This window comes from Rhineura floridana, chromosome 15 (assembly GCF_030035675.1).
Source record: "Rhineura floridana isolate rRhiFlo1 chromosome 15, rRhiFlo1.hap2, whole genome shotgun sequence".
Classification (NCBI taxonomy): Eukaryota; Metazoa; Chordata; class Lepidosauria; order Squamata; family Rhineuridae; genus Rhineura; species Rhineura floridana.
The window spans coordinates 11,886,914-11,912,656 of record NC_084494.1 but is presented as its reverse complement, the minus strand read 5'-3'; the positions used below and the strand labels follow the sequence as shown (position 1 = coordinate 11,912,656).

Genomic DNA, 25,743 nt, shown 5'->3' with positions numbered 1-25,743 from the left:
ACCCTATGACATTGCTACATGAGTATTAACCTGCAGGATGCCAGATGCAACCTCAGGTCTGTGGCCTGTCCATTCCTGGATTCCATTTGGAATTGCTGCCTGCAACAGGTTCACTAAGCCTCTAAACCAGCCTTTCCCAACCAGTGTGCCTCCAGATGTTGTTGGACCACAACTCCCATCAGCCTCAACCAGCATTGCCAATGGCCAGGAAGATGGGAGTTGTGGTCCAACAACATCTGGAGGCGCACTGGTTGGGAAAGGCTGCTGTAAACATTCTGCCTGACGTTGACCCTAAAAGTACATCTGCACTGGGAGTTTTCTCCAAGGGGCTCAGAAGTATTCAACCACAACATCCAATACCTGCAAGCCACACAGTGCACTGCCCTCCTGTTCACCCAAGAGCAAGTCCAGCGGGAACTGTTCTCTCTACATAATCCGGTCAATGTGGAACCATCACATGCTTCCAATAGGGTCGAACAGTTTATTATTGCATTACTCACCAGCACTGGGTATCAGTGACTTGCCTGTACACACACACACCACGTATACATTATGTATTTAAAAAAACAGGAGCGGGGAACCATTTTTTCTGTCACAGGACACGTTGACTGAACAGCCAGCGTGAAGTAGTGGTTAGAATGTTGGACTAGGACCTGGGAGACCACGGTTCAAATCCCCACTCACCTATGAAGCTTGCTGGGTGCCCTTCACAGTCACAGGGCCAGTCACAGTCTGTCAGCCTAACCTACCTCACAGCGGTGTTGTGAAGATAAAATAGAGAGGAAAACCACGCACACCACCTTTAGCTCCTTGGAGGAAAGATGGGACATAAATGTAATAATAAAAATTCCCATGAAAGGTGATTTCCTGAGGGGGCACGTACTCGCAGTGGGTGGTGCGAAAACCAAAAGTGGGCAGGTATTCTCCTCTTTTTCCATCTCCGTTTTCTTGTTGTAAGAACATAACATAAGAACATAAGAAGAGCCTGCTGGATCAGGCCAGTGGCCCATCTAGTCCAGCATCCTGTTCTCACAGTGGCCAACCAGGTGCCTGGGGGAAGCTGGGGGAAGTTGTCTTTATGTTCTTCCTTGCCAAGCATGGGGAAGGGGGTTGTTTGCTCTCGCCAGAGGTCCAAGCTGATCACTTACAGAAGGCTTTTTTTGCCCTCCTTACTCCATCCCTTTCAGCCCCCTGCCCTGCTCCTACAGTTTCCTCCCAGCCATCAGGCTCTGCTGTGACAGATTTTCCTGCACGCTTGGCACAAGCAATAGTAGATTGTCTCAAAGCAAGTGTCAGGTCAGCACACACACCCAAATCCACCCCTGCCCCAAATCAGACACAGCTTCTACTTCGGACTTTGGTAAAGTGAAACAGTGGGTGCCAGACAGCAGTCTGTTGCTCCGCAGATAAGTGAGCTAGACCTTGTATTTTAAAAAAACAAAAAAACCTCAAGGCCTCCTAAAGCGAAGAGAAATGCAATATCTCACTTTTTTCCAGAGACACCACAAAATTAGGCTGCATGTGGTTTGCTCACCCCCACATTAAGATATAGACCCTCGCCCCGCCAGAGACTCCCCTGTGGGTCTAAAGTCTAACATTAGGGTGCTCTGGAAGGGAGCATCTCTCAAAGCTCTGCTAGATATAAGTGTGAGAACCTGAATAAGGAGGGGCAAGGCCTTGACAACAGCAGCCCCACAAAGTGGAGAACCCTGCTAACCGAGACCTCCAGTCACTGTTTTTATTGGTTGTTATTTATTTATTTATTTATTAAATTTATATCCCGCCCTTCCTCCCAGTAGGAGTTTTTGTTGTTGTTAAACCACACTGTTAGCTGCCTTCAGAGTGTGGAAAGAGACAGAGCTAGTGGCATAGTGATTAGAGTGTCGGACTGGGACCTGGGATACCAGGGTTCAAATCCCTGCTCAGTTATGAACCTTACTAGGTGCCCTTTGGCCAGTCTCTCTCTCTCAGCCTAACCTACCTCACAGAGTAGTTGTGAGGATAAAAATCAGGAGGGAGAGAACCATGTTTGTGTGCCACCCTGAGCAAGTTGGAGGAAAGGTGGGATATAAGTTTAATAAATAAATAGAATAAGTTTGTCCCAGAACAGGCAGGACAGAGGATGCGCTTAAGAGCAGAATGGAGGGGTAGACAAAGGAGCCAACAGTCGCAGCGGAACAGCCATAGCATAGCACAAGATGACACATTCAACGTGTTGCAGGGGTTTTTTTGGGGGGGGGTCAAATATTTTCCATCCTTCACTCATTTAAACAAGTTTGTCAATTAAGACATCCAACGGCTACCAGCTAAAAACTAAAAGCTAACTGTATGTGTATATTTTACATAACCCATTGCCCCTGGGTTTATTTTTCAAAATCCCAAAGGAAGTGGGGGGAGGGAGACTTGATTTCTGCACCTGCATGGTGCTACCGAAGTTCCTACTTTAATACATATTTCCTTGCTCTAAGGATATGTCCCATCCATCATTCACCTGAGAGGTTTAAAGCAATGAGACAGTTCCTAACAACTGAAACTAAAATTGTGAGAGGGTCAATCTCTCTTTTTTTGTAAAACACACAAAGTCCTCCTCACCCCGAAGCACAATTCTTGTCCTTTAACCCCCTGGCCAGGAACTGGGGGAGGAGAGGGGGCTGCTGAAGACCCAGGATGGAGGAGCGCAAGAATGTTCACACAAAAAAGCTTCTTCATGGCTTGCCCACTCAAAAGCCATTTTTCACGTTTTGAAAATAAGAGATCATTTTTAGCCTGGGTCCATCTGGTTTCTCAAATAGCCTGTCTCTTTGATAAATAACATAAATTAAATTAGACAAGACAAACAAATAGGGTTTTTTGCTCCCCCCTCCCTGCCTCTGCCCCCCTCCCCTCTCAGGAAAGAAACAAAAGCAAATATCATTCAGCAAGTGCCTCCAGCCCCCTGAGGGCCCATTGCAGCAGGGAGCGAGAGTGATGATTAGGAACGTGTCTGCAATGTTAACCTTTAACACCGACTGTGGGCCGCTGCAAGCCCCCGTGCCTTTTAAACGCCTTTTAATTTCCATTCCCATGAACCAATGCTGCTAACAAGGCCAGCAGGTTAAGAGCTCTCTGGCTTTCTACAGTCCCTATTACCTAAAGATTGCAAGTTCCTTCATTGTAGTAGTGCTCAGTGAATCTTGAGGCATTTTATCTGCCCTTTACATAAGTAGCTAAACTAAAGCATTATTAGGGGGAAAAGCCATTAAAGGAAACTATGGTGGTGGAGGGGCTCCGGGCTTGCCTCCCCCTAGCAAGTCCCATCATGAGCTGCACAGGTGAGATTATGCCTGCTAATCTAAGTGGCTTTTAAAAAAGAGAAAATTTGTGGACAACAGACCTATCAATGATTAGTAGCCGTAGTAAAATGGAGCTTCTGTGTACAGAGGCAATATACCCCTGAATATTAACTGCATGGGACAAAAAGTGGGGAGAAGGCTGTAGGACATCGCTGCCTTGCTTGCAGGCTCCTGAAGGCACTTAGCTAGATGCTGCTGGGAACAGGATGCCAGATTAGGTGGACTTCTTGTGTGCAGTTTGGTAATTTTTGACTCTGGACTCCCATAGTCTTACAGAGCCCTTCCCTTTGTAGATAATAAATGTGCATCACATCACTTAATTCAAACTGTAGGGGATCTAGCCTTGTTACGCTTGGGCCCCCTCCTGCGTATTCTGCCAAGTGGGAGCCCCGGGCCTCTGCCCAATATCCTACCCCAACGGCACCACTGCTGGGTGATCAAGCAAGGCTCTTCTTATAGTAAGTACACACAACATAATATTCAGGGCATACACAGTATGACCTTGTACAGCACTTTGGCTTTCTAATAAAAAACAAATAAAAAGTTGGGAGCTGGCTTTTCATCATACTTTACCATGACTTAAAAACAGAACCAAGGCAACACTGTTTAGATCAGCCTTCCCCAACCTTGTGCTCTCCAGATGTTTGGGATTACAACTCCTGTCAGCCTCAGCCAGCAAGGCCAATGGTCAAGGGTGCCATAGCTCTATTATACAGAGGAAGCTGCCATCCAGATGCAGTCTTAGGCTTGTCTGCAAGCCATAACAGGAGAAAACATTTTTCAAAAAACTGTGAACTCCTCCTGCTATGAGTAAGCAGGTGGAGATGCTGGGATCTCGAGTACTCCTCCCTCACTTCAGAAGATGAGGGTCAATCTGTCAACCATCCTCTGTATGCGTGCAAAACTTGCTTCCTTTTAAAGAGCAAAGTGCCAGAACTCAGGCCCATGTGGGGGCCCTGCCATCTACCCTATACATGGAAGGCTTGAGGTTTAAGAGTCAGCGTGTAGGAACAGGTTCCAGTTGCTCATTAGTGAAGGGAAGGCATTCTGTACATGCTCAGTGCTAGTTTCTTTTGTATATGAAATGTCTTAGTATTTCTTTAAAGGTGGGGCCTAGAAATATTTTAGGCATTTATTTAATTTATTGCATATATATCCCACCTTTCCTCCAAAAGATCCCAAGATGGTTTACATGGTTCTCACCCTCTCCATTTTATTTTCACAACAACCCTGTCAGGTATATTAGCCTGAGAGACAAGTACTGGCCGAAGGCCACTCAGTAAGTTTCATGATTGAGTGAGGATTTGAACGCCAGTCTCCCAGGCCCTAGTCCAATACTCTAATCACTACACCATACCTCTTGTTTTGGCCAAATAAATGAGGGCTTATAAGACTGCGTTCAACACTACCCAAGAATAGGATGCCGCCCTGGGCTCCTGCAGGATATAAATCAAATAATAAATAAATTTTAAAAATTTAAATAATTTAAATAATAAATAAATAAATATATAATAAATAATGAGGCTTGCTAGACTAATTTTCCTTGGTGGAAGAGAAAGCAACATTTCAAGCATTCCAGAAGTATGGAAAAGAGCAGTTTGGCAAATCTCAGTAGCTGCTACTTCCTGTTAGAAGTTATTCAATATGTTATTTAATAAAAGGGAACCTATTATCTTGTCTAGTTCTTATTCCCAGGCCCTACCCAAACAGCTCTCACTTCTGAACAGTGCCCTCAAGTGGCTGAAAATATAACCGAAGGAAAAAAAGAGAGAAACAGAGATGAGCTCCTTTGAAAGTGGAGAATTATAGCATACTCTACCTGTGGAAGGCTTTTGGTTTGATACTGTTTTGTGTTTGCTTTTATGTAAAGCTGTTGTTCGCTGTGACTGAAAAGCAGAGCAAGAAATCCTGTTAGCTAATGATTAAAAATATTAAAACAAAGCAGATCTTCTTGGGCACACAGCAAAGAGTGCTTCCTGTTTCCATTCACAGCAACAACAAATAACACCTATTATCAGAAGTATTAAGATGCTAGCCAGCAGCAAGAGGTATCTCACCAGAATTACATGACAATCTTATCAGGCTAAATAACAGGATGACCACTAGCAGGAGCAGGCGATAGTTATTTTTTCTCCCTGGGCCTGGAACTCCTTCATAGCTGCCATGTTTCTCTCTCTCTTCAAAGTTGTTCAGTAAAGCCTTTGATTTAATCATTCAGACTAGGAGTGGGGAACTTTTTTGCCCAGTGGGTCAAATCCTTAACTGTTCCCACCCTCACAAGCTAACTTTGACAGGTGGCCGACACAACCCACTTGTCAATCACCAGATATCATTTTGACATCAGAAAATCGACAGGTAGGTTGTCCTGCACACCTATCAAAATCCCTTGCCCAGCACTTCCCAAGCACCCGACAGCCAATTGGTTCTCAGGTGCTTAGGAAGAGCAAGGGGCTCTGCCACCCTTATGTCCAGCACTTGGGAAGTACGGAGCACAGGACTGGCAGAGCTGCTTTCTGCAGAGATCAGCTGTGTGACCAAGTTTATCACACGGAACTTGACTGTGCAGCCAATCTACTACATCTCTGCCTGCTCACATATGTCAAGTGTGGGGAAGATAGGCATGGTTTGGGGAAAACTGCCTCACAGGCCAAATTGGGACCTGTGCCGGGCCAAATTTGGCCCATAGCCTGGAGGTTCCACACACCTGCTTAAGTCCTTATACCAAAGTGAAAGTTAGCCTACGTGTCTATGTATGAATGCATTTGCACATTTCCATTTCCTATGCATCACCTTTCCAACTTCTTCCTTAGTTCTGTGTGCTTCTCAAGGGAGAAAAGGGTAACCATCCTTAGAACCTCATGACCAAGGGGTCAATGTGTGCGTGCGTGTGTGAGAGGCTTCACAGGCAGCAGGAGAAGATGTCAAAGGCACCATGGCACCCATGGGTGCTATGCTGATGACCCTTGCCTGAAGGTATAACACTTAACAAGCCTGCTAAACCTTAGCAGGTCTGTATGTGTGTCAGGATAGGAACCCCTTGTACACCACCTTGGAAAACAGGTGGGAGATAAATGTAATAAAATTAATATGCATGCTCTTAACAAAAAGTTTGATTTTTAAAACAAGAAAGGGCATTCAGTATCTTCATTTCCTAGAAAGCAATCTGAAGGACTTCCTATAGAATCTTTACATTAGGCCTAACACATTCCAAAATATATATTTTAAAAACACTTGTTTATTAGGAAAATCTGCAAAGCATCACATCCTTTTATAGACATCATACACACCCATTATTTTTGTTTGCACAATACTTAGTCTCACACACACACACTCTTACAGAATAGATTTACAAATCAGGATTACTCGTCAGGCAGGATGCTGCTGAACCATGTCTTTGGTGCAACACTTTCTAAATGTAGCCATAAACATGTTGCATTATTCCATTCACCTTCCAGCTTTCAAATGCGGCCTCAAAACTGAATGTAGCTGTAAACAATATCCCTTTTTTATATTTGCCAGTCCTCTATTATTCATTTTAAAAGCTTTAAAGTGTCCAAGTAAAGTTATGGAAGACTGAAAAGGAAGGGCAGTTGTGATAAGAGGATATTCCCTGCCTCAGTTTTCTTCCTCAATGCAAATTCAAGGTTTGTTTGTTTTTTAAAGTTGAGGGGGGGGAGACGGGGCAGTTGGCCATGAAAATGAGGTGGAGGAACAGAAGTAGTATGTATTTATCCTGTTCTACTACAAAATTGCCTTTAGAAAAGTAAAAAAAACTCAATTTGAAAATAATCTACAACTTTCTGAGATATATGTCAAGGTGCCTAGAACCTTCTGAGATACATATTATTATTAACTGGGGAAACAAGTGGGGAAAGAGATATTCAGCCTTCATAGTGATTACTAAAAAGAAAAAAGCATGAAAAAACAGCCTTTAATGACTGGCCTGCTCAACCTGGAGCCCTTCATGGGAATGCAACACAGACTAAATAAGTTGAAGAGGAGACCAATACAGAGAAGTGCAGGTTCAATTAGTACTCCAGCTGGAGCTGCATCCAACAGGTAGAGCAAACCCTTTCACCTGCTCTCTTATTTGTACCCAAGAAGCGAGAATTCAGCTGAAGCGATGAGCCCCGGCATAGGATGTTCAAGGCATCTATTTTCCAAATGGTACCAGACTACACAGAGTAGCATCACTTCCTTGCCTGGAGATGTCTGCATAGCATAGACAGCAGCTGGAACAGGAACAGGCCCACAGCAACTAGCGCTATCCATTGCCATCTTTTATCGCTCCAAGTACTGGAATATACTCCGAGTTTCTTGAATGCTATCATGCCGTGGCCGTTTGGGAGAAGGTGCTGCAGTGGTGACAGGAGCTCTTTTCTTGACCTAGAAGGTGGCAGGAGCCGTGAGACCAACAACCGAAGTCAATCCACAAAAACTCTAGCACATGAGAATTTTTACTAACTTAAATAGGCTCAGAAATATGTTATAGGTAATTTGACACCACAAAAAGAAACAATGTATTCTCAATTAGAAGAAGGATTCCTGCTTACATCCCCTGGAGGCTATTCATATCTACCACAGACAAAGGAACAAGTGGCTATTTTCAAAAGTCTGCGTTAAGACAAGCCAAACTTGGCAAGATGCAAAGGTATTTCATTATGGTCCACAGAATGGCAACAGGCCTTTCCTGCTAAGACAGCCATGGGCAGCATGGCTAGGTCAAGACCCAAGTTGATGGGACACCAGCACACAAGTAGCATCTTTGTCACATGTAAGACAAGCAGGGTAGCTGCTAATTGGTGGGAAACCACTGGAGATAGATAACTAAGAACATAAGGAATCCTGCTTGATCAGGCCAGTGGCCCATCTAGTCCAGCATCCGGTTCTCACAGTGACCAACCCGATGCCCATGGCAAGCCCTAAAGCAGGACCTGAGCACAAGAGCACTCTCATCTCCCAGTTTCCAGCAACTGGCTTTCAGAAGCATACTTCCTCTGACCATGGAGGCAGAGCATCATAGCCATTGATAGCCTTATCCTCCACGAATTTGTCTAATCCATTTTTAAAGCCATCCAAGTTTCTGGCCATCACTGCCTCTTGTGGGAGCGAATTCCACAGTTTAACTCTGTGCTGTGTGAAGGACTTTCTTTTGTCTGTCCTGAATCTTCCAACATTCAGCTTCATTTGATGTCCACGACTTCTAGTATTATGAGGGAGGGAGAAAAAACTTTCCTCTGTTCACTTTCTCCATACTATGCATAATTCTATACACTTCTATAATGACACCTCTTACTCGCCTTTTCTCAAAACGAAAAAGCCCCAAATGCAGCAACCTTTCTTTATAGGGGAGTCGCTCCATCCCTTTGATCACTCTGGTTGCCCTTTTCTGAACCTTTTCCAACTCTACAACATCCTTTCTGAGGTGACACGATCAGAACTATACGCAGTATTCCAAATGCGGCCGTGCCATAGATTGGTATAATGGCCTGAAGATATCGACAGCAGTTTCATTTTCAATGCCTTTCCTAAGGATGCCTAGCATGCAAAATGTAAGAATTGCTTTGCTGGATCAGACCAAACGTTAATCCAGCACAACCACTACCTGCCAGATATACTTGGAAGGTCAAAAGCAAGGTTTAACAGTCACTACATCTTTGCTCCTCATATCTGCTAGTTATTAACAGCTTCTGTCATGCATCCCCCAAATACAGACGTGCTTTTTGTCTCAATTGTAAGCACCCAACTTCTTAAATCTTTCTTCAAATGGATGATACTCCTTCCTTGATTATTTCAGCTGCCCGTTTCTGTTCCTTCTCCAGCTTTCTCCCATCATTAGCACGCCAGACTATCACTATGCGTCTCTCCCTGCTCTTCCTAACCTCCAAGCAGCACTAATGAGTCCCCAATAAGCACTCTTCAAGGAGGTTGACAAGCCCAACAGGGAATGAAATATTGTTATTGGAACAAGGGATTCTGAACTCATAGGGAGCCTCTAAGAAAGGCTTAACCTGCCCTACAGCAGCTGTAGTGAGTCTCCAGACAAGGTCACTGGCATGCTAAGGAACACAAGGACGCATGCAGCATATGAAGGGCAAGCTTGTGGTTGCTCAAACCGAGGGTCATCAACTCGGACTGGCAACAGTTTTCAGTATTTGGGGCAGAGGCGTTTCCCAGCCTTATTATCCAAGCTCTTTTAATGAAAGGGCTGGATTATTGGCTGTGTAAAATGAAGATGCATGTTGATCTATAGGACCAAGCAGGAGTTTTAAGCTTCCACATACATGCACCCTCCTGCGATGTTCTATCGTTTGCCCTGTAGGGAGGATTCCAGGATAGAGAATGGAAGGCAGGCAAAGACCATCTCAGAGCCTGCTTCAGCTAGACTTTCTCCTTCTCCAGGACCATTTTAACACCAGCTGTCCTCTGAGAAGGGTCTTGAGGCTTATTGAGGTTTTCAACAAATGTAGTTTAGTGTGTTTTTGCAAACTGCCTTGGAAAAATTTGTATCCTGGAAGCGAGGACGTAAATAATTAGAATGAATGAAGGCCACATCCAAGCTGTTCATCCTATGATATGATTGTACTTTGGATCCAAGTCATGAGTCTTGCAAATTGCTTGCCAGTCAAGAAAACAAATTCTGCCCCATACTATTCTTATCAAGGCATATGCAACTGAGAGAATAAAAGAAAATTAAATACAGTCTAAGTATCTGACTCTGTTCAAATATATCAACAGATATCTAACCTGGGGTTTGGACTTCTTCCTCGTTTCCTCGCTCTTAACTGGGGAGAGTGTCTGGAAAATGAAATTTCGTGAGTTCCTGGGGGCATTCGGGTTGAGGTCTGACATGGCTGACAGTTTCTGTAGGACTGCTTTGGGCCGATTCAGCAACGATCCAGTTTTCAACTGTAAAAAAAAAGGGGAGGTGGATCAAGAGGCATAACATTCAAGCAACCTGACTTAAATACACTAAGCCTTAGGAATTGCCAGTCAGGTTGACTTCTCTCATAGAAAAAATACAGGAACAGCAATCCACTTAATCTGTGTTTCTTAGTTTGCAATTTTAAAAAAAAATACATATGAACTGCACTGGAAACATGTAAGGATCATATGAAGCTGCCCAATATTGAGTATCAGGTCACTGGTCCATCTTTCTTTCATTTGGGTTTTTATATTGTATGCTTTTAAATCTGTTATAAGTCACCTAGAGACCATTGGGTATTGTTGGAAGTGTGGCAAGAACAATTCCTGTTTGGTTGGGGAGACAGAGAGAAGGTCCTCCAGCTGCCTATCCTTACCTGTGTTCCTCTACTTGTCTTCCTTCTGTTGTAAGCTGATACACTGAGGGAGCTGACCTCACTTCCAGCCTTCTCCTCAGACCAGCTAAGGGAGAGCAGGCATCTTCCCTTTCATCTCTCTCCTCTAGCATAGGGGCAATGACCAAGACTGACAATTGCTCCTCCACCTTAACTAGAACTAGAGCCTTTCCTATCAACTATGTATTTCTTCTAATAAAGTAGTCTTTTCTTATTTTGAAACCAAGTCTAAAGTCTCAGTAATTCAAAGGAAGGTAAAACCTTGCTTTATCCCAGGTAAACCGCACACACTCACTCTGTGCAGAAACGCTGAGCAAGCTACACTCAGCCAAACTCTGCTAATTTTAGCAGTACTCTAACAGGTATGAGGTGACCAACAAACGACAATCATCATAATCAAACCCAGTATCATCAGTTCTGGCCAGCAGCAATTCTCCATGGACCTGGTAAGACTCCTCTCCAGCCTTGAGATTCTCTAACCAGAGAAGCCAGGAATTGAATGTGGGATACAATCTGCTGGGCAATTTGGCATCCCTAACTCAAACAATGAGGCCCACCTTCATTTTTAAAGAAAGCTTTAAAAGCAGTATAATTTTAAAAAAAGAAAAGAAATAATCCATTCTCAGACTTTATGCTACTAAGCTACTGACCTGTGGTTTGCTGGCAGGACAGAACGTTTCAAATGGATTTCTGGGTAGCAATTTAGTTTCCTGTATAGCAGAGGTTGCTAGGAGAACAGAAGAGAGACAGAGAAAGCTTTGCAACTTTGCAAGAGGAAGTCCAAGCATTGTGGCATATGATAAGACATATCTGGCGATTCCCCTCCCACCACTTAGGACTTGGACATAGGAAGTACCACTTTCTCATGCAGCAACCTGTTAAACCCTTAAAGTCTGCAACAGGGCCACTCTCAAGGTGTCCCCACCTTCAGAGACAAAGCACGTGACAATACAGGGCAGGGCCTTTTTAGCTGTGGCACCCTACTTATGGAGAGTCCTTTCCAGAGGAGTAAAGAAAGGAGCCCCACCCCTTTACAGAAAGACTTTTGATGGCTAAGTTTGATCTGCTGTGACTGCAGTTGTTTTATGTCATATTGGCTGCTTCAAGGCTGCTGTCTTTAAGTTGCTTTACAATTATACCAAGAAGTATTAAGGACTCTGATCTAGTATTTTAGAAATTTTATTTTTGTGAGCTGCTTTATAGCCTACAAGTGTTTAAAATGAAATCGAAGTGTCAGTAGGGTGCAAAACATTTTCAATCTTTATTTTTTTATATTGTATAGATGTTAAGTATTGATATATATTGTTTTTTCCGTTCTGTGTTGTAAACCACCCTGGGGTCTCTTGATGAAGGGTGGTATATAAGTGGAATAAAATAAATAAATAAAATAAATAAATCTATCTGCTGGCTTGGTCATGGAATTTTGGAGCTTAAGTGCTGGATTTAATATCCTCCACACCTCATCCTAAACCAACATTCCAACAGCACTCTTAGTTCTTCAGTGAAAAACAGGCGTACCTTTCTTTTGTAAGGACTTGACAGTGACTTTCTTTGCCAGTTTCATGAACTGGCTGCTTTCATTAATATCCTCCTCTTCCCCTTTCTCAGACTGTAAATAAGCAGAACTTTCATTAGATCAGGTAGTTCTAAGCATGCAACAAAAAGTAAATTTAAAAAAAGATGCAGGGCCTTAAATGAAAGCCACTTTTACTAGTAAGTGTTATACTTATTTTTTAAATAAAAAACCACTTTGGATTTAGGGGCCAATTCCACACATTATATGGCTGCAAACTTGTAGTTGTCCCTAAGCCCTCTTCAGGGAATTTCAGCCAATGCAATCTCTCGGATAAATAAGGCTGATGCTTGTGCCTTGTTCATACACTACATTTTAGACGTATACTTAAAACAAGTTAGGTGCACACCTTTTAAAAAAACATACATATGTGAAACAGCCCATAAAATACAAAGTTATTACTGAAATTTTGCCTTTGGTGGCAGCCTGAATTGCAACATACCAGCACAGATTTTACTCTAGAAGCCATTACACAGTAGTGTTTTAAACCCTGTTTGACCAGCAATGACGCAAACCCACACAGACTTCATTATCCTGATGTTTTATAAGACATGAGGACTGCCACAGATATCGGCCCAATGGAAGACGCTATCTAAATTTATTATCAATTTTCTTAACATTAGAGAGTTCACACCCTCCAATAATATCACACTTCTATGACTTGTAACCAAGGATAGACAGGGGGAATGATTTCAGTTCTCATCACACAGTCTGTCATGCTTGGATAAAGCAGGCAAAACAAAATGGTCCAGAAAGAAACTCATCAACAAGGCTGGGCTACCTGTTCCCGAAGCCACCGCTCCCGCTCAAAGCGTTCCTTCCTCCACTTGGCCTCTGTCTCATCGAGATGATCTTCATTCTCATCATCATTGTCCACATCATTGTCAAACATATCCAACTGAGAAGCATCATCTTAACAACAAAGACAGAAAGAGAATTGGTTCTGGTCACTGTAACCTGAAATGCTCTACATAAAAGTGTTGCAACCCACCTTGGAGCCTGAGGGTGAAGGGCAAGTAATACATCAAACAACAACTGCAGAAAAGCATCATGGCCCAGTAGAAAAAAATGATGAGGATTTGGACTGGGGTTCAAAGTCCACCTCTACAGTTGTAATAACGATGGCAGAGAAAAGGGGAAGACACTCCTGTTAGGGAATTTGGGTTTACCAATATAGCCTGCAGAGCAGAAGACCAACTCACAAGGAACAGGGCTGTTATATTTGTTAGATCTTGCTTTAAAGTCATGCAAAAAGAAGACTATGAATGAGATCAACTGCACTTGGTCAGACCAACGATCAATCAAGCATAGGATCCTACCCTTAAATGCAACTAGATAAACGTTTCACAAAGTTTCATCAGTATAACACAGGGGACCATTTTATACCCTGATGTTCTCAATGGATTTGCAGAGGAGGGGGCACTAGAGCCTTAGGATGAACATCCCTAGTATTCTCTCTATCTTCCATAAATCTTTCTGCTTTTATCACTAGCCATTTCTACTATTTCTAGTAGCAGATGGTTCCACAGGTTCAACTGAGTTCTGACCAATGCATAATTTTGTTTTCTTCCCCAGTTAAAGCATGACTGACAGCCCAGGGCTTAATGAACGCGCTTAACAACTTTCCTCCAGAAAGATATTCAGTCACAAACCTTGGGGATCAATACGTTAGAGAGGAAAGGTATTTGTCTAGGACAATTTGTGACCCTCTAAGCTGACCTTTTTGTCCAGTGGTCCTCTAGGGCCTCAGTAAGCCTCCATGGATGGTATTTAAAGAATGTGACTAACTTGGGTTTATTTATTTCAGTTGGCCTACTCTGAATAGGACTTAGTTGAATGCCACCCCTTGGTTTTCCCCCACTACTTGGGGTCACAAAAACAGGGATTATCCACCTGTATCATACATGGCTGATTCAGCTTGATGGGACACCAGCTATGCAGGCTTGCTCTAGAATAATGCTAGCATTATACCTATGTTCTTCCACCTGAACTTCCTCATTCTCCCAGGGCCATCACTGTGCAGGTCCCCATCAGCAAGATATCTCTCCTGATACAAGCGCAGCTGCCGTTTGTCATCGTCCAGCATCACCTTCCTAAAGAATGCCCATATAAAAGGGAGGGAAACAGATTAGCCTTCATTCAAAAGTGGGGCTGTGCTTCCAAAACAGCACAGCCACAAACTTAAAGTGCAGACACTGATGTATCTACAGCTACTGACATGTGTATTTTGTTGACTTGGTCCTGGAGTTCCCCGTCTGTAGGAAGGACCTCGTCAAGGACTTCTTCTTCATACTCATCAAGATCCTCGCCATCATATTCGTCCTCACTTCCCACCTCACTTCCTGACAGCTCGGCCTCATCTTCCATGAAGTCCTGCAACTTGCTGGAAGGTTTGGGGGGGGGGAAGGAGAGATGCAGAAAGGCAGGAGGACAACTTGAATTTTAAGAAGCTTTTAAGGAGCTATTGTATACCGTGACAAACGAGTGATTCATCTTGCCCCAAACCGCCAACAGTAGCTGGCATAAAGTTTCAAATCCAGCTCTTTAAGACTTTCTTCTCAGCCTTTCTAGAAGAAAACATATATACCTGGTGATGCGGAAGCCAAGGTGAGGCCTGCATACAGGCATAGCACGTGCTTAAGTCACTGAACTACACCACAGTGCAGGAGAACAAAACTTCAAGATATGAGGAAATATTGCAATTCCTTTGTTAGGAGATATCCCAGCATATAATAGATTTCCAACATCATCCCAGTCTTTAACAGCACAATCGTAAGCCTACTGATGTTCTTCGTTATCTACATGAACCATTCGGCACAAAGGCAGATTTGGCTTAATCATCCCCACCTCTTCACCTCCGCGTCCCATTTACATCAAGCCATGATCTAAGTCAGGGATGGCTAAATTTTTTCCCCTGAGAGTCATTGTGGGCCAACATTTCAGGGGTTTCAGGTCAGCGAAGTGTGTGACCAGGCCACACTCACATGCACATCTCTCCTCCATGCAGATCAGCTGAGGAGGGAGGGTTATCCACCACCACCTCTGCCAGCTCATAAAGTCCAGTAAAGTTCCCAGACAAGCCTCTGGAAAGATTCTTCTGCCAGCTTTTTCAAGCCTGCCCCTTAGCTTTGCTTTTCAGTTGGCTTCAGCTACTGTATTGATCCAGCTTATAGCAAAACTACAGTAGTGTTCTTTGTTGGTAAGGCTAAAAGGATTTGCTTACAATTTCTTCTTCATTCCTTCTCTTCGTCTCAACATTTCCTCTTCATCATCGTCTAATTCATCATCACCCTCTTCTTCTTCCTGATCATTCTCTTCTTCCTCTTCCTCCTTCTCCTCTTCTCCTTTGTTCTTTTCATCCTATCAATCCAGAAAATAATGAATTCAGAATCTTATCACCTCCTTTAGGAGGTCAGCTTGCTCTTTTTATTTAAACGCCACGATTAGGACTGGGGTCTATATCATGATTGTTTGGGAACATGGAAAATCCATAGAATGAGCTACTGGGCACAGCATACAGCTTCATGAGAAATTTCATTAAGGGGGGGAAAAAAAGAGTAGTGAAGATGGAATTGGAATAGCATGGGGCGATGTCTGCTGAAAGAACCCCGAGGGATGGCTGAACAAAATATTGAGGGGTTTAGGCATGGGATTTCAGTGCCTTGCATAGCTCCTCCCCATGACTCGGATAGGCAGCAACGGGTGGCATTGGGAGATGAGGTTTCAGACCCTTGGCCTCTTCATTGTGGAGTGCCACAGGGTTTTATCCTCTCTCCCATGCTATTCAACATCTATGTGAAACCGCTGGGAGCAATCATCAGGAGTTTTGGGTTGCAGTGCCATCAGTACGCAGATGACACTCAGCTCTATCTCTCCTTTAAGTCCTCACCGGAGTTGGCTGTGAATACCATGTCCAAGTGCCTAGAATCTGTAAGTGGATGGATGGGAGAGAATAGGCTGAAGCTGAACCCCGACAAGACTGAGGTATTACTTGTGGGAGATAAAAGGAAGTTAGGAATTACTGACCTGATGCTTGATGGGGTAAGTTTACCCCTGAAGGACCAGGTCCGCAGTCTTGGGGTCATGCTTGACTCCCAGCTGTCCATGGAGGCTCAGATTACAGCAGTGAGCCGGGCAGCTTGGTATCAATTACATCTGATACGGAGACTGCGTCCCTATCTTCCTGTTCACCTGCTCCCTCAGGTGATACATGCCCTGGTCTCCTCTCGCTTAGACTACTGCAATGCGCTCTACAGGGGTTACCCTTGAAAACGGTCCGGAAATTACAGCTGGTACAGAACGCGGCGGCACGCTTGATTACGCATAGCCGTCGCTGGGATCATATCACCCCAGTGTTATTAGATCTTCACTGGCTACCAGTTGTCTACCGGGCCCAATTCAAGGTGTTGGTGTTGACCTTTAAAACCCTATATGGTTTTGGCCCAGTATATCTGAAGGAACACCTCCAGAATCACCGATTGTGCCGCCTGACGAGATCAGCCTCGCAAGACCTTCTCTCGGTCCCACCGGTGAGAACAGCTAGGCTGGTACGGACCAGAGAGAGGGCATTCTCTGTTGTGGCCCCCACCCTGTGGAACTCTCTCCCTTTCGATCTCAGACATGCTCCCTCCCTGTCCAGCTATCGCCGAGCCTTGAAGACCTGGCTGTTCAGGCAGGCCTACAAGATTGGGACAGATTAACTTATGTTACAATTGAATTAATGAATGGTTTTTTAGCTTAAAATTTGATTATGTTGATCTATATGTATTGTTTTTATTCTTGTTGTTCGTCGCCTAGAGTGTCCCTAACCCGGACAGATAGGCGGCTGAAAAATAAAAATTATTATTATGACTAGCAAAGGCAAAATAAATTAAGCAAAGTAAGAAAAAAATATACAGATTTGCTTAATATGCATTTCTTATTTAGTTTGCAGAATGGCGTTTCTCTTCATGCAGAATTCCCATCTATTTACTGTGGGGCACACACAGATCTGCCCATTAGCTTCTTGTTTGCCTGAAAACTGATCAATATAGAGGAACCAGAGGTGACTAATTGAGTAGAACCTTGGCTGCAGAAATGGGAGCGGGAAAAGGGTTTGACTGGAATGCATAGCTGATGTTCAGTTCTGGAGTAACTGCAACAGAGTGCAGTACTCACTTCTTCGCTATCAAAGGAGTGGTCATCTGTTAAGAGCTGGAAATCTCCAAATTCTTCTTCTTCATACTTCTCCTCCACTTCCCTACAACAAAAGGAGATTTTTAAAAAACAGGGGGGGGGGAAGCTGCTTACTTAGAACTTGGTATGTAGCTAACTGAACACATAAATGTGATTGCTATACAGCAAGGGTGGGGAGCCTGTGGTTTCCCTCATCCCTGGCCTTTGGCCATGCTGGCTGGGGCTGATGGGCGTTGGAGTCCAACAACATCTAGAAGGCCACAGGCTCCCTACCCCAGTGGTACAGCCTGTTACACCTAATTAACCATGACAAAACACAAACAAAATGACATCACCACACTTAGCATATTTTCATTGTCACAGACTAGCTGTGGCCAATTCTTCTGGAATTTAATTCGCCCTAAAAAGATAAATTGTAAAATTGGAGAACAGGCCAGTGAAGAATTGTGCTCAAATGAAAAGCTATTATATTTGGAAGCAGCAAAGTCTAGCACCCTAGTAAAAGGCATCCACCCACAGTCCAGAACCTGGAGCATACAATAAGCAAGAAAGCATATGTAGCCCTGCTGCACGAGGACACGTCCCCTTATTATCTCACTGCAAGGGGCAGCTCTGCATTACGCTCCCTCCACTGAAGGGGACAGGAAAGCCTTTGGAGAACTGGAACACTTGCACATCTTCAAGCCTCACCTGTCAGTTGAAAAAGAGCCAGAACAAAGAGCCACTGCCTCAGCCATTGGATCATCAGTGCTGCTCTCTTTTTCCAGTTTAGGGGTTGCTGAAGAGTCGCAAATGGGAGAATCTGAGAAAGGAAGCAAAAAGGAGGTGCCATCTGAAAAGGGTCCAACTGGAGACCACAGGCACAATCCAGCCTGCCTTAGATAGGACGTTCTTGTCTCACCTGGCAGTGTAAGTGGCACAATAACAACGGTGGGGCTGTGATAACTTGTACATCAGGTTGTGTTGGCTTAGCTTAAGGAAAAATGGATTAACTTTGAATAGGGGAAATGGGAAAGATGTTTAAAGTTACCCCTCGCTCAGCTGGGCTGGTTTTTTTTTTTAAAAAAGGCATGCCATCACCCTGGCCCTTCAACTGTTTCTGTCCTCAGCCCTTAAAACTTGTAAAATGATGGTTACTATTGCAGAAACAGCAGTTCCCCCCTCTACAGTCTGTAGCCTTTATATAAAATATTTAAAATCATTTTTTAAAATAAGTTGTGCTACTTAAATTATTATTATTAGATTTAGATCAGATTAGATCCTGCCCTTCCTCCCAAAAGGAGCCCAGGGCAGCCAACAAGATAAAACAATAAAAACATCTTAGAAACAATTCCAGTACAGATGCACACTTGATTAAAGGTTTCTACTTAAAAGGCTTGTTGAAAGAGGAAGGTCTTCAGCTGGCACCGAAAAGACAACAGAAACAGTGCCTGTCCAATATTCAAAGGGAGGGAATTCCAAAGGGTAGGTATCGCAGCACTAAAGGCCCGATTCCAATGTTGTGTGGAACAGACCTCCTGATGAGATGGTATCTGCAAGAGGCCCTTGTGATGTTCCTGTAGGTTAAGCATCTGTAAATATGGTAAGTGCGGGTCTATTAGGTGATGTATGGTAATTGACTGAGAGAGAAAGGGGGAGTACATGGGTGAGAAGCTGAAGTATGCTGGATGATGATTGGCTGAGTGAAGGTATAAATGGAGGTTTGTGAGTGATGAGGAGGAGTTGGTTGGGGAAGAGTTGTTGAGTTGGTTGGAGTGAGGTCGTTTGGTGAGGGTTGGTTGGCAGGCAGAGTTCTGAGGGAAGTTTAGATTGTATTTGGCTGATATTTAAAGAGTATATATATATATGAACAGAAACATAAAGAGTGACCATATATGAAACCATACGCTTGTGAAACATTCCTAAAGTAATCTTGTTATTTCCTGTTGTTAGTAAATAAATACTTATTTGGTTTACCAAAGGCCTGACCCTTGGCTGGGGGACCAGAAGGGAGGGCAAGGTAATTACCAAGGCTGAACAGAAACTGTATCTAATGGTGGCAGCGGTGAAGGGAGATATTGTAACAAGTCAAGTGTCCAGAGCAACCCAGAGTTGTATGCTTTATATATAAAGATACAAGGGGGTTGGGAACAGCATAGGCACACAGTCACAAAGTAACAAGCTATGGAGAGACATAGGCAAAGTCTCTGGGAGTATTGGTTACAGGACGTGACTGGTGGTGTTGTCTAGCAGTGGGATCTAGTGAGATCTGTGCTAGAGCGGAGTGAGAAACCATATAAAGGACAGTCCTGACTGGTGGTGTCCCTGGTGGTGCCTAGTGAAAGGCAGTAGCCACAAGCAGGTGGGAACCTGATAGGGGGAGTCAAAGGTGGGATCGTCACAGACCTCACCTGCAGACTGCATTGATTGACTGAATATATAAGGAGCGAGATGTTCTTTCAGGTATAGAGATCATATACAAAACACTTCTCAAACATTACAGTACAATTACAATACAATATTCACCTATAATATATATAAAAGTCATGTTTAAAACGTATTAATATAAATACTATGTAGATTTGAATAAGAATTTCTCTATTTCATAACAAGGAAGAGGAAAAACCAATGGACAAACGATTACATAGAAAACTAAACTAGAAAGAAAGAACACAAAATTACTAAAGGAAAGAGACAGAACAAAAGAAAGGGCTAGCTACTCTCTAGCCTTCTTTCGTTTGGTTTGAACATATTTTGGATGGAGAATTTAGCAAAAGCCTACTGAAGGTTATATGCTTTAATTTGGATTCCTACTTTGAGCAGGGGGTTGGACTTGATGGTCTTATAGGCCCCTTCCAACTCTACGATTCTATGATGGAGTGCGCAACTCCAGCTCTTGCTATGAACAGCAAGGCCCACAACTCACTCTGAGATGTAAACTTTCCAGAGCAAAGGCCAAGCAGCTCCTCCATGTTTCGCTTCTTGCCACTGTAAGTGTTGGGTGGATGCTTGTTCTGGGAGGCAAACTGGCCGGAACACAGATCCAAGAGCTCATCCATATTGGCGTCCATTGCATTCTCATCCATGCTAGCCAAAGGTAGGCGATCCTTGGGTGACTGATATTTGTTCCGGTGATGGCCAACATTCAAAAACCTGAGAGCAAAATTAAACAACTGCCTTTATAAAGTGCCAACTGTTTTCAGAGGAAGCTCAGATGGTTTCACAAGAAAAATTGCATAGAACACAGGTCTCCGTTTCAGCAAGTACTTTGGGACCTACCTACAATTCTTATTTGTGTATACAGTAGGGCCCCACTCATACGGCAGGTTAGGTTCCAGACCACCGCCAAAAAGCAAAAACTGCCAAAAAGTGGATCAGCTGTAGCGCGGAGGTCTGGAACCTAACCCGCTGATCACACCAGAGGAGGAGAAGATCAGATCTTCCCCTCCTCGGGCATGATCTGCTCGAGCAGGAGTCTGATCACGCCAGAAGAGGGGAAGCTCAGCTGTAGCATGCTACAGCTGATCCTCCCCTCCTCCGGGGCGATCAGCTGGAGTGCAGAAGTCTGATTGCACCAGCACCCCCTCCAGCTGATCACCCTGCTGGCACCGTATTAGCAGAACACCAAAAAGGGGGGCACCAAGAAGTGGGGCCCTACTGGATAATGCCATCAGTGTGAAAGTGCTTTACAGAGCACAGGCTGCTGCCACAAGGAACTTACAATCTAAACCTAGATATAGAGAAAGCAGATGAGAGGGGGAGTGGATACAGGACAGGGGAATAAACAGAAAGAGAATATGGAATTCTTTCAGGTGCACATGCTTAGGCGGGTTACTGCTTTACACTGCATCCCAACCACATCTACTTAGAAGTGACTCCTACTGAATCCAATGGGGCTTCCTCCCAGGTAAGCAGGGTTAGAAGTGCAGCCTTAATTGCAGAATGGCATAGGAATAAAGGGTTTGAGCCAAAGACTTCACAGAAAAGGTAGGCTGCGAGGATGTGTTTGAAGAAAGTAAGAAGTGGCCTCACACAGGTGTCCTGAAAGGCAGTAAGGGAGAAAGCAGGAGTCTTGAGGGACAAGCAGGAGACCTTCAGACAGCTGAGGGTCATGACTGGAGGAGCTCTTCCCTCTCTCAGTGGTCAGCAGCCATTCCATCAGGCTGCAGCAGAGGGAGAGATGGGAAGCAGGGCCACTTCCCTGGCTCCATCAGGCTCCTCCTCTCCCTGAACCATTTCCATTCTAGCTGGCATTATAAGAACTATTATGTAACTTTTAAGAATTAGCATCTGAGTTTGCTTCTTGCAGTCTTCCCTCTTCAACCCTTTTTCCTTGTGTCGTCTCTTTTTAGATTGCAAGCCTATGGAAAGGAACTGTCTTGTTTTTATCAGTCTAATGTGAGATGTTCAGGAAGGCTTTTCTGCAGAGGAGCAGGATAAAAAAATGCTTAAACAAAATATAGCAGGATCTAAGAGCAGACAGACACGAGGAAGGGGACTGTTAAGGTAAAAATAAAGAACTTTCTGTGTTTCATGAACTACTATTCTCCAGGCAGTCATACAGGGACAGATGGATATTTGGCCACAATTTACTTCCTCACAGAGAATCAGACTCCACAAGAAATTGGACATTATCTACCAATAAGTACATACACTCAGGCTTAGCTATTCCATTGCATACAGAAATCCAAAACATAGGTGTAACACTGAAGTACGGCTTGCATCTCATATAAAGGTCTTTTTGGTGCTTGCACCCTGACTGTGGAATGCTTTCCCCAGGAAGGCTTGCCAGATGCTGATCTTGATGCCGTTTTTATTTTTCCAAGATTTTGAATCCTCTGTTTATTGTTACTATGCTGCTTGGCATAATTCCACTGCCTGCTTTTATACTGTGGCATTTTAATGTTATTGTTTTGATTTTATTGTGTAAGCTGCCTTGTGAACCTGTTTAACGGTGAAGTATAAATCAAAATAATTTCCCTTCAAACCATAGACAAATTTTTAAAACTTTTGGTTAAAATTTGGTACGGTCACAGGACCTGGAAAAAAATTGCTTTGGTAATGGAGCTACCAATATTCAAAAGGATCAAGACACACACAGCTCTACAACAAGCATGAGAACTGAACAAACCTAAGGTTTGGCCTGCTGATTAAAGATTTGTCATGGAGCCAGTGACTTGGTGATTTAAGCAGCATGGCTAGGATTGAGTAGTGAAAGTTAGCTACTCTTTCATACCCAACTCCTCCCTGTAGCAAGCTCTGCTGACACAAGGTATTTCTACCTGATTTGGGGTAATTCACTCCTTCCCCAGTAGCACCCCATGCCCCACCCCAACCCTCATGAGGGGCTTTTCAGGGATTGCAAATGGGATGGTCTCTTCTGCAAGCTTCCTTCCACTCCTGGATTTCAGGATTCAAGCCTGTATTTACAAGTAGTATTGAATATCTGCATCCATAAACTAACCTTGCACATTCTCTCTCATATATCTATACCCACATGCATCACTTCTGAAAGTGAACAAACTCCCTCTCTGGTTTGCCTCAGAAAGAGTTCATCAATGCCATTTGAAAGCTTGAATGTTTCTGCAACCAGTAGAAACTAATCAAATGTGAAGGTGGCATCTTGCAAAGCTACTGAGTACATAGGCAACAGCAAACTGGCAGCTTCCATTTCTGATATTGAGAAGCTATTCACAGAAGAGTGGGCACATGTAATTCCCCTGTTTATGCAATCCTATTCACATTTACTTGGAAGTAAGTTCCACTGTGTTTAATGCAGCTTTACTTCCTAGGAAGTGCGTTTAGGACTGCAGCCTCTCTGCCTATTTTAAAAGTGCTTCCTGCACGAGAGAGCCAACCTTACATACCCATCTGCGTCGAGCAACTGACTCTGGGTGTCATCTTCAAGGGAGAATTGAAACTGGAACCTCCCAGCTGTTGTGATTGGGCTTTTCTCTTCAGGGGTAGTGTTGTAGAGATCTTGGGAATCGTCTATAGGTAGGGAAGGCTCGGATGCCTTTCCTGAACTCTACACAGATCCCAAATAGAACACATTTAGATTCATGAAAGGATGATTGAAAGGCAGACCTGAACCAAAATTCAAATTGGGAGGGGGAAAGGAAGGGTGCAGAGGAAGACCAGAATTCTGTCTAGAGTTTGTGTAAGTTTTTGTATATAGGGGAGGACTCCACAACAAACACACTTGCTAGCAACCATGTTTAAACATTTTCTTGGGTGTTGCAGCAGAGATTTAAAAACAACAACAGTTCCTGCCTGCAAACTCGCCATCTAACAGACATGCTCCCAAAAGGAAAACAGGGTAGAGAGGGACAAGGAAAACAAGCAAATTCAGTTATCAGTTCTGAAAGTTACCTAATTGCTTTTCTAGTGACAGGCTAGAATCAGTTAAAGATTCCAAAGGATCAAAAGGCTTACCTTAGAAGCAGAACTGATAAAGCTTGTTTTGAAAAAGCCAGGAGAAGGAGAGCGGACGACTCCAATGGCAGACAGAAAGTTGCCCCCACGTGCCACTTGCTTATTACAAGGCTGATAGGAGGGAATCATGGAACCAATCAGCTCAAAGCTGCTGTTGTGGCTGTTTTCCTTTGCCAAGTTTGGCAGTAGACATGAATCTTCATCTTCTAAGGGAAGGAAAAGAAAAGTGAGGGGAAAAAACCCCTACTGATTTTAGAGGAATCAAAACAAAGGAAAGAAAAACTATCCACAATATTGCAACCATTATAGAACATGGTGTTTATAAAGTCTGGATGCTTAACATGCCTAACATTGGCCAGAACCAAAAGGTGTACTTACCTAGTCCAGTGCAATATTCCCTTCAGCACACATTGCCCAAAGGCCACAGGTATTATTTAACTTTCATTTGTATCCCAAGAAGCATTGAGCAATACTTTATCCACACAACACCACACAATACTTTATCCTAGGTCTTCAAATCAGTGTCACATGACCCTGCTTGGCCTGGGTTGTAGGTGGAGACTGTACAAGTCTGCATGGCTTCCACCCACTGGACTGAGAAAAGCAATATTTTAGCCACAACCATCACCATGTGAGGTAGGTTACGCCGAAAGACTTGTGGGAACCCCGGTCTTCCGGGTGGCCCCTCCCTTCATCATAACCTACCTTGTTTATTCTTGGGGGACCGAAGAATTTGAATGTCTGAAAAGGAAGAACCCAGCTGACTGTGGAAATGATGAGTAATTTGAATGATAACAAAGAAAACAGTTGCCAGAGTTATTCTTGTTCTTGCCTTGTGGACATGTATATACAAGTATTTAAAGTAACACTTGCTCAATAATTTGCTTTTAATAATGTTATTTGTTATCTAATTTTGAGAATTGTTATTTAATTTTGAGAATTGTATTATTTTATTGAAGTATTATGTTCTATTGATGTATTGTTATGTTCATTTTCTTTTGTAAGCTGCCTTGAGGGCCTTTTGGCCATAAGGCGGGGTATAAATTTAATAAATAAATAAATAAAACAACTCATCCAAAGTTAACCAGTAATCTTTGTGGATTAGCAAAGATTTGGTTCTTTTCCCCATAGTCAAATCCAATACTGCTGCCACTTCACACTCTATAAAGGGCCATTGCAATCTCCCAACCCTATAAAACCAGGACCCCACTCTTCTAAAGCAAAACTCTAATTCATAGCCAGATACTTTGTTCTTGTCCTGTAAGTCAAATTCAGCCCAGCTGAATTTAGAATATAAATGGCATGCAGCCAGAGATCACATAGACCTGCTCATCACCACACAATGAGCTCGCAGACATAAACACACAGATTTATTTGACTTATCTATTATAGCAGCAGACAAGATTCCTTAGTCTAATTTCGATATATATATAAAAAAGTGAAAACTGCAACGAAGTGTTGAAGTGTGTCCTTATTCTCCATGGTGCTCCTATTCAAGGTTTTAGCCAGACAGCCATGTCCTCCTGTCGGATACTCTAAGCTATAAGGCTCTCAAACAAGCCAGTCCACTCTTTTTTCTCTTCCTCCCCCTTCCATTTTCCTCTCCCAACCCACGTAACATTCTGTGGTTCACAGAGATTGCTGTGCATGCTCAATCTTGATTTGGCTGGGGTTTTTTTGAGGGTTGCCCCCTTTAGGTTGCTTCCTTTCAAAATTATACTTCTGTGTACTTCAGGGTTCACCCAAGCACACCAATACCTCCATTTTATTTCTCTGTAGCCTCATTTTGGCTCTAATCCAGTTAGCAGTTACCTGAGCTGTCTATTAGAGGGAATGATATTTTAACAAGGAAGTTTTAGAGCCAGAGGAAGCCAGTGAGTCATTGAAACAAAAGTCACCAACAAGATAAACCTTTGCAACGTTGGAGGGA

At 43.4% G+C, this 25,743-nt stretch overlaps 1 protein-coding gene across 2 annotated transcripts in view; it reads right to left on the bottom strand.

Moving 5' to 3' along the window:
- Positions 1-6,547: 6,547 nt before the first annotated feature.
- The window catches only part of CLSPN (claspin), a 36,896-nt gene continuing 17,700 nt past the window's right edge, over positions 6,548-25,743 (bottom strand). For both annotated transcript variants that reach the window (XM_061597327.1, XM_061597326.1), the window contains exons 12-24: positions 23,814-24,019; positions 23,246-23,406; positions 20,305-20,531; positions 18,090-18,201; positions 17,382-17,463; positions 15,448-15,584; positions 14,443-14,607; positions 14,196-14,317; positions 13,006-13,136; positions 12,170-12,260; positions 11,302-11,378; positions 10,080-10,241; positions 6,548-7,718 (exon numbers count right to left, since the gene is read on the bottom strand). In XM_061597327.1, coding sequence (XP_061453311.1) covers positions 7,614-7,718; positions 10,080-10,241; positions 11,302-11,378; positions 12,170-12,260; positions 13,006-13,136; positions 14,196-14,317; positions 14,443-14,607; positions 15,448-15,584; positions 17,382-17,463; positions 18,090-18,201; positions 20,305-20,531; positions 23,246-23,406; positions 23,814-24,019 — 1,778 coding nt within the window. In that variant the 3' untranslated portion in view covers positions 6,548-7,613. The remainder of the gene's footprint in view (positions 7,719-10,079; positions 10,242-11,301; positions 11,379-12,169; positions 12,261-13,005; positions 13,137-14,195; positions 14,318-14,442; positions 14,608-15,447; positions 15,585-17,381; positions 17,464-18,089; positions 18,202-20,304; positions 20,532-23,245; positions 23,407-23,813; positions 24,020-25,743) is intronic.